Raw genomic sequence first — 9,395 nt, 5'->3', positions numbered from 1 at the left:
CGGGAGGACCACAAACTGGTAATTAAAAGGTCCCACTGCGAACCGAAGATATTTCTGGTGACTGACGCAGATGGGAACATGGAGGTAAGCGTCCTTGATGTCTATTGAGGACAGGTACTCCCCCGGGTCCATGTGTGCAATGACCGATCGCAGGGACTCCATCCGGAAACGGCGGAGCCAAAGGAAGCGGTTGAGGACTTTGAGGTCTAGGATGGGACGGACCGTACCCTCCTTTTTGGGGACCACAAAGAGATTGGAATAGAATCCGTGAAAACGGTCTTGAAGCAGAACCGGAACAATCACTCCCTGCCGCAGAAGGGTGAGAATAGCCTGAAAAAAGGAATGGCAAGCGGAGGGAGAGGTCAGGGGGGGATGAGCGAAAAAACCGGGGCGGAGGTGGGGACCAGACCTCCAGTTTGTAACCCTCTGAGATGACTTCTCGTACTCAGGTATCCGAGATGTAAGCTAGCCAGACATGCTGGAACAGATGAAGATGACCTAACACTCGATTGGGGGGCGCCAGAGACCACATGTCATGCAGAGGAGGACTTGGGGGTATAGGGCTTGGGTCCCTGCTGGTGAGAACGCCAGGGAAGGCGAGGCTTAAAATATGGCTTGCGCTTCCGCTCTGGGTCAGATTTGTCGGCTGGCCGCTTTGGGCTGGAGGAACTCCGAAAGGGCCGAAAAAGAGGTCTGCGCTTTTTAGACCTGTTGAAAGAAGGTCCATGAGCCTGAGGTGACGTCGAGTTAGCATTTTTTCAGTCCAGAAGGCTGAGTTTTTTGGGTGGAATTTAGAAGTTCTGTTTAGATATATCATAAAATGTAATAAGAAATATAATGTGTAGTAAGAGCTAGTTCTTTGTTATTGACATGTATTTCACAACTGTGGTTAAGAGAGGCAATAGGCATAAGCAATGTAACAAGCAAATTGAATTCCTACTGGCACAACATACCTCCAACACAGGTCTCCTGTAAAAAAGAAGGTTTTTCCTTTCTCTCCATCATGGACAGCAGCATCTATTCTCATCACAGACCCAGGGAAGCCAAAGTCACCAATATCTCCAGGTCCTTCAACTTTCAGATTGGATCCATTGACAGACCAGAACTGTCTCCCTAAAGGTAGGTCATGGTTCATAGGTTATAGGTTCCATAAGGATATAAGACACCAATATCAATCCATGTCTGGTTTAAAGGGGTTGTCCAGAATTAGAAAATAATTTATTTTTTCTTTCCAGAAACAGGATCACTGCTGTCTATACGCTGTGTCTAGTATTTAAGCTCAGTACCACTCACTTAAATGTAGTTGACCTGTTGGGTTGTTGTGTTGTTCAGAAAAAACTGCAGACCCCTTTTCTACTCATGGACAACCCCATTAATTATATTGGTTGCAAACCTACACTCACCTTTAAATAACAAAATGTTATCTTTTTCTGGGTAATTATAGGCGGCATCTATGAAATCAGGAACGTCTTCCCACAGTGAAGTTGTTAGGATCGCCTTATGTTCAGGCAACATTGGATGGTGATACCACACATGTCTACCAGAAAATATACAGTAAAACAAAGTCATACTAGAATAGAACATACAAAGCTGATCACATGGGAGTTTTGCTGGGGAGGGGGGGAGGTTAATAATTAAGGGAATGCCACTTTTTCCTATAGTGCCCTTACATGTGACAAACCAGTGGGCTACTACTGATATTAATAGACTTACACTTGATGCAGTTCACGACTATTCGTTGCTAGGTCCTGGTTAGAATGCCTCCATCCATTACCTCAATATGCATTAAAAAGGGAGGCTCCATGTCCTAGATTTTGATATTGGTGGCCTATTCTTATGATAGGCCATCAATATGATATTGTGGGGGTCCAATTCCTTGCATCCCTGCCGATCAGCTATTACCAGGTTGATCCAGGGCCGGAACTACACAGCTCAATCCATTTTGTAGTGGACAGGGCCGATTACCGTTCACTTCAATGGGAGTTGTGCTGCAGTTACCATCTCTGCTAGCTGTGTAGTTCTGGAGCCAACTTCTGGGACCGATGCTGCAAGGTAACAGCTGAATAATGGACGTGCGAAGTGTCAAACCCATGCCAATTATATTGATGGCCTATCCTATGAATCGGCCATCAATATCAAAATCCTGGACAACCCATTTAAGGTCAACTACCTCTTCTGTCAACCTCACATTGGTTTGGATGGTCTTGAAAAAAATAATAGCAAGAAGGTTACAACATGTCATACCTGTCTTTAAATATAATGATGCCTTCTTCCCAATGTGCCATGGCATCAATCGGTACCTCCTGGCTGCAGATTGTGGGAGTTATAACACTTGAAGGTCTGGAACCTGAAACCAAAGTACAGATAAGGAGAAGCAGGGGAGCATACACTCTCACTAATATACCATTAGGGTTGTTTGGTTTAATAAACCCATTTTCTACATATTCTGAGTTAGCACAGGGGGTCCTCATTCAGGATGATCATCTATTAGCCTGAGAGAAGGGCAACTATAAGTGAGCAACTCACACATATGAACATTACATACACAATCCATTAATTTCAATGACAACTGTGTAATGCTAGTCTATGTTTGTCTACCCATGTACTGATTTCTGCCTGGTTTCCGGATTTGACTCTTTGCTGCCTGACCTGACCTCTGCCTCATCTCTGTACTGACACTGAGCTGCCTGCCTTGATCTGAGATTGTTTATTGGACTGCACATACTCTGACTGGCATGACCTCAGCCTGTCCCTGACTACAGTTTTGCTCTACACAGATGTGTCTTGACCCTCTGGGTCATCAGTCACTTGAATGGAGACTACTCCAAGAGGTGGCAGCCTGGTAGTTTCCCTGCAGCAAAGTCCAGATCTCTGTATAGGCATTAAAGAGAGAGTACCGGGGGGCACTTAAAAAAGCACTTAGGAGTAGCCCCAAGCCAAATTTGTACTAGTGGCATAACAGATCCACATCCACAATCTGCTTATCATTGGGGAACCCTTGTAACAAAAATTGATTGCCCAAAGTGGACAGCCCTTTTCTGGGACAGGTGTTGAGCTAGGTACATAGGCAAAATTAGCCTTATATGTTCACAATAATTGCCTGCTCACCAGAGGAGGGGAGAGCTGCATTTACATACAGTAATCACCTCCTCGGTATAGAGAGAAGCAATCACTACCACTATTGCTCATCCCTATACATGTTCTTTCTGGGAAGCAGATCCATGTTAACACAGCATGATCTGCTGCCCACAAAATAAGATTTAGGTAATGGCAACAGCCATACCTTCACTTTATGAATGAGCACTTTCTTGTTCATCGGGTGATCGGCAGCACCTTTACACAGAGCAATTATCAGGAACGAGCGTTTCTAGGAAGACTCATTCACACTAGTTGCCCAATCAATGGTTCATATAAAGAGTACAACAACACTGGCTAATCCCTCCGGCTGATGTTAAAAACTGAGACTTTAGCCAATGTATTCCTTTCAGGAACACATCGGAGCCCTTTTGCACCACCGTCAAGGTATCTAAGTGTGGCATGGGTCCTACCACTAGACTACCTACGGTGTGTGAACATGGTCTAAATGGTGCTAAGATCTAACTTACAGCCAAGCTCCCACATACCTCCATAGTGAGATCACTTATGCAGTGGGAGAAGGAATAGGGCTGCAAGCCTCACCTATAACAGGCCCTGTGACACAGGCTGCCAGGCGCACTAGAATGTTACCAGCATTGCCCAATGGCACATTCTATACATATGAAGAAAAATCACTATACTAAAGTGGCCTAAATGGGATTTGGGGTTTTGAGCATTTCCTCCCATTTAGGCCACTTTATTTGAGTGATAGTCCATATAAAAAAAGGACTTAAAACACAAGAAAGTTTAGGCTGGCTGATAATATGCTACACCAACCCACCACCACAAAAAGGGTCCATTCACACGTCCGCAAAATGGGTCTGTATCTGTTCGCAATTTTGCGGAACGGGTGCGAACCCATTCATTTTCAATGTGGGCACAAAAGATGCGGACAGCACACTGTGTGCTGTCCGCATCCGCACTTCCGTTCCGCCGCCCTGCAAAAATTAGAACATGTCCTATTCTTGTCCGCACACACGGACAAGAAAAAGGCATTTCTATTATAGTGCCGGCCATGTGCGGTCCGCAAAATGCGGAACGCACATGGCTGGTGTCCGTGTTTTGCGGACCCGCAATTTGCGGAACGCAAAACAGTTGCTGACGTGTCAATGGACCCTAAGGAAAACAAAATGAATAAGCTTTAATAATCTTTGATCTAAGTAACCCTGCTTAAGGTCCCTTTACATGTGCCGATGAGCGGGGCAATTAACAGGAAGGGGTGCTCCTAGGAATGCTTGTTCCTAAAAATTGCCCTGTGTAAAGGAGCTGTCGATCACTCAATGAATGAGCAAATGCTTGTTAATCAGATGAAAGAATTTTTTGATGTGAAAACCAAAATCATCATTTCTGGGCAGAGGTCCTGTGTAAAACAGGGATCTGTTACCTAGCAACAATGAATCTTTATGTGGATAAGCGATCAGAGCAGTGATCACCCATCCCTATACAGAGGAAATGATTGCTGCATGTAACTGCAGCTCTCACCTCCACTGGAGAGCAGGCACTTATCGGGAATGGGAATAGGGAATACACATAAATGTCACCTTTACCATACAGTTCCTGTATGCCCAGGATATCATCGGCTGGAAGGGTGAAGTTTTCTGAAGTCAAGTAATTGTAGATGGGGTACATAAGAGCATAAGGATTGCTGGAGTGTGCCAGTCCCATTGTGTGTCCAAATTCATGTACAGCCACTGAGAACAAGTTACAGTCTGCAAGGAGGAGGTAAAGAAATGTTACATACAAAGTGCAAGTTCTGATATACATAGGGTTGAAATATGATGGGGGTGACTCATTGGGAAGTAGGTAACATTTAGGCTTCTCGGATGATCCGAAGATGTCTTTAAACTGTTGACGTTGAACATGGGTACGCATCATGAAGCCATCAAGACACTGAAACATTCTCCATTATACCCTATGGAGAAGGTAACTATAATCAAGAATATTTCATACAAAATGGAATTAATGGACAAATATAACCTAGGAAAGTGACAAACCGATGACTCCCATACTCTTTCAGTCCACATGTGGCCACACTAATGTCTGCATGGACTACAGGAGGTTGCCACACCACTGTCATTCCAGCCATCTCATGTCAGGTGGAAGGGCGTTCTTTCTAAAGTCCGTGTACACATCTCAGTTACTGTCTGCAGGATGTACAATGGTGCTTAAAAGTTTGTGAACCCTTCAGAATTTTCTATATTTCTGCATAATTTTGACATAAAGCTACATCAGAATTTCACACAAGTCCTAAAAGTAGATAAAGATAACCAAAGCAAACAAATGAGTCAAAAATATTAGACTTGGTCATTTATTTACAACAAAAATGATCCAATACCACGTCTGTGAGTAGCAAAAGTATGTCAACCTTTGATTTCAGTATCTGGCGTGACCTCCTTGTGCAGGAATAGCTGCAACTAAAAGCTTTTGGTAATAGTCCTGCATAAAACAACTTCAACTCTGTTATGTTGGTGGGTTTCCTCCAAAGAACTGCTCGCTTCTGGTATTATTGGCTGTCTCACAGTGCCTCTCCACTGTATGGTACTACATGTTCTGTACTGGTCTTTACCTGGGCCGGGATAAGCAGCTCCAGTGGCAATCGAAGTGGTGGGACACTTAAAACGTGAGTACGTTTTTTTTCTTTATTATGTACTGCTCCCTGCTCCCTGCCAATATTCAAAAATCTGGGAAAACACCCTATAATAACGTGAAATTATATGGACATTTTAGCTCTAGACCCCCCTAAACTTTTTACCATCCAAAACTCCCAGCAATATTATGAATAAACATCTAACCCACCCAGGATTTCAAGGGCTATTGAATGGTTACCCATAACTACCAGAGAGCTAAACCCAATAAAGCCCTTCACCAGCCTAGACCCCAGAAATATTAGATATTAACTCCAAACCAATCTAGACATTTAGAACTATTACAAGTATACTATCTCTAGCCTCTAAAGTGCCTAATGTAAAAACATGAAATGTAGTGCAAATGTAGACACTTGAAGGAAGGGCATATTGCCTCCTGCATTGTGGGCACGATCCAAAGCCACCAACCCATGGTTGCCCTTGTAATGGAATAAGGAGGAAAAACCTCAGTCTCAATAATATATTTGGCTATAAAAAAAAAAGGATAAAATGGCAAGTAACTCAACACAAGTTATTGTATAGTGAGCACCACTTGGAAATATTTCCATGTAGTTGATAAAGGAATACTTCTAATATGTATAAGCTAGGGAGTATCTATAGGGGGTGCAGAGGCACCAGACAAAGGCCTGAAGGTCCCTCTGCTACATAACAAGAGACCAATAATAAAAATCACACATGGCAGGAGGGGGAGGGGGCTGTTTGAAAACTTGCTTTAGGGCCCAGGAGTTTTAAAGGGCATCTGTCAGCAGATTTGTACCTATGACACTGGCTGACCTGTTACATGTGCTCCTGGCAGCTAAAGGCATCTGTGTTGGTCCCATGTTCATATGTGCCCGCATTGCTGAGAAAAATTATGTTTTAATATGTGCAAATGCACCTCTAGGAGCAACATGGGCGTTGCCATTACACCTAGAGGCTCCGCTCTCTCTGCAACTGTGACGCCCTCTCCACTTTGATTGACAGGGACAGGCGTGATCAAGTGTTCACTGTCTGGTCCTGTCAATCAAAGTGGAGAGGCATATATGAACATGGGACCAACACAGATGCCTTCAGCTGCCAAGTGCACATGTAACAGGTCAGCCAGTGTCATAAGTACAGAACAGATGACAAATGCCCTTTAAATTACTCCTCTGCGTGTAAGTTGGCAAAAATGAAACTTGTACCTGTAGTGTCCCACTAGGTAAATGTGGGCACTACACAAGGGTCAATTGGGCCACGTTGTTTCCCACCTTTTGTGGAACAGGGTCATTGTATTTTATACGGTATTTTGTATTGCATTATAGTGTGTATTTTCCTGTTGTCTCCTGTACCAGGCCTGTTAGGGGTAGTTCCTCCTCCTAGGCAGTAGAGGGAGCTAGGGAACCCCCTAGTACAGTGATGGTGAACCTTTTAGAGACCGAGTGCCCAAACTGTAACCCAAAACCCACTTATTTATCACAAAGTGCCAACACAGCAATTTACCCTGAATACTACAGTCCAATACAGTATATCTTCCATGTATTTTATCATTTAGATATAATAGCCTGCCTACATTCAATGCACTGCCCGTGCTGTTCATAGTGCGCCCTGCGCTGATGAATGGCAGGAAGAGTCTAACCATAGACTTTTTCCAGGGCGTGGGTGCTCACAGAGAGGACTCCGAGTGCCGCCTCTGGCACCCGTGCCATAGGTTCGCCATCACTGCCCTAGTATATATTGTCAGGTCCAGTTCAGGAGAGGGGAGTTAAGGAGTGTTTTAGTTAGAAGCCAGTGGACACTTTAGCTACAGGTTAGCTGAAGTGCAGCTTCTAACATGCAGCTAGATAGTCCAGGGTTCTAGCTTGCATCCAGGGGAAGAAGTTGCCCCCTGAAGTTCCTCTAAAAGTACAGTGCAGAGCCAAGTTGTATCCAGCCAAATAGAGAGCTGAAGGGCAGAAGTATATTCTACAGCAAGGAGATATATACCAGAAGAAGGTTTCCCTACCCAAGAATAAAGCCAGCAATAGGGCATACGGGCCTTGGAGAAAGCCAGACAGGATCTGAGGAAAATACAGCCTGATCTGTAAGTGTTATTCCCTCTGAGTATCTTGCAAGGACTATGCCTGCCATTTATATAAAGCCTGCCTGTTACAACCTTGTTACATGTGGAACTAACTAAAGACTGTATATAGTTGAACTGTTCAGTAAAAGGAAGTTCTGGTTCACTACAAATTGTGTTCCTCAATTATTCCTACAATAAATCGGTGTGCCACCGTTACCGGCACTGCCGTCACGAACTTAAAGGGATCTTGCCACCGGCACACTAAACCTGCAACACCCAGGGCACCTCACCTACCACCCGGCCTGGTCCCTATACATAGAGAGTGCCCCAGAGGATCCATGTGCCAGCCTCTCCATCACTGCTGTACGCCTGCCCAGGGTATATAAAAACTGTGAGTACCAAAAAACACTCTCGGTTTAGTAACTACCCCTGTGACCTCACATTCGCTCACCCTGCAGGGCTGCGTACTGCATACCTTCTGAATCCACTGTCCATGTTTCATCATCATCAAAATGAACATCGCCACCCAAGTGCTCACCAGGAGGAAAGGCGTGAGCCAGCACTCCTCTAGGACCATCGAAAGGGAAGAAATCCCCATGTTCTGGAGAGGGATAAAGCACATGCTCTCATTATTAATATACATTTATAGGAATCATTCTGCACATTTACACAAACTGTTTACCTTTGTCAGCAAAGAAGATCATCAAGTCAGCATCTCCACTATGAAGCTGTATAAATTGGAGCGGGGTCACCTTGCTCCACACTTTAGAGGCTTCTCGTATGTTCCGATCCACATCAGCTGGTGGCAGATCTGGGGTGTAGATAACTATCCTACACAGCGCAAAAGCCATCATCATGTGAGAATAATTACAGTGTGCTATATCATATCATACAATATATGTCACAGAAAAAAAAACCATAAATCTTAATCAAATTCCTGAGATTATTTAGAGTTTACACAATCATTCAGACTGTGTCCTTGTTTATGGTTGGTCATCACACAGTCAAAATCTAATATTGAGGACGAAATCTTAACAAAATGCATATACATTGGTTACTCTAAGCCCCACTGTGGAGGAAAGTCAGAAATTTGCTTGACTGTATAAAAATTATTATATGACCTTACCTATATGTTATGATGGCGGACGCCCATTTTAAATCCTTTTCTATGATGGCATATTCTGCGATGTCAGGAACGCCACATCTCAGCTCATTCTGGTCTTCTGTGACCTCATGTGCCCAGTTCAAGAGGCGATCAGTAAGTCCCTTGTGTATGATTGTATCCTCTGTGTGTCCTTCATCTTTTCTATATCTCTGCTTATAGTATTTAACAAATGTAGGGTGCATCATAATTTGTATTTGGATATAAAGGGTATTTTAGCAGGTATCTCAATAATTGATATCAGATGCACGGCTACCTTTCCATTTCATTGGATGTCCTGTAAATCTATAAGAAATTACTGATACATTTTGGTAAATCATGTTCTAGCTTCTCGGCTGATCTCCCATCAGGGGTGGATTGGCCATAGACATTACAGGGAATTTTTCCCGGTGGGTCGATGCCTATAGGACCACCAAAACCCTCCTCACTGCTG

General features: G+C 43.9%; 1 protein-coding gene across 1 annotated transcript; it reads right to left on the bottom strand.

The window, feature by feature from the left end:
• Positions 1–813: 813 nt before the first annotated feature.
• LOC122931326 (collagenase 3-like) lies at positions 814–9,147 on the bottom strand. The gene is made up of 8 exons (XM_044285390.1): positions 8,927–9,147; positions 8,483–8,631; positions 8,276–8,401; positions 4,677–4,844; positions 2,245–2,347; positions 1,404–1,537; positions 954–1,113; positions 814–883 (listed from the first exon to the last, which is right to left on the bottom strand). Exons 1-8 carry the CDS (start codon positions 9,145–9,147, stop codon positions 814–816), a joined length of 1,131 nt encoding a protein of 376 aa, XP_044141325.1.
• Between the last annotated feature and the right edge of the window lie 248 nt (positions 9,148–9,395).

This window comes from Bufo gargarizans, chromosome 3 (genome assembly GCF_014858855.1).
Source record: "Bufo gargarizans isolate SCDJY-AF-19 chromosome 3, ASM1485885v1, whole genome shotgun sequence".
Classification (NCBI taxonomy): Eukaryota; Metazoa; Chordata; class Amphibia; order Anura; family Bufonidae; genus Bufo; species Bufo gargarizans.
The sequence above is the reverse complement of the archived record's forward strand: the minus strand, read 5'-3'. Positions and strand labels throughout refer to the sequence as shown.

Coding starts and splice junctions, on each gene's coding strand:
- LOC122931326 (XM_044285390.1), bottom strand. CDS start 9,147: ATGCACCCTACATTTGTTAAATACTATAAGCAGAGATATAGAAAAGAT. Junction 8,632..8,926: donor TCCGCCATCATAACATATAG/GTAAGGTCATAT, acceptor TGCGCTGTGTAG/GATAGTTATCTACACCCCAG. Junction 4,845..8,275: donor ATGGACAGTGGATTCAGAAG/GTATGCAGTACG, acceptor TCCTCCTTGCAG/ACTGTAACTTGTTCTCAGTG.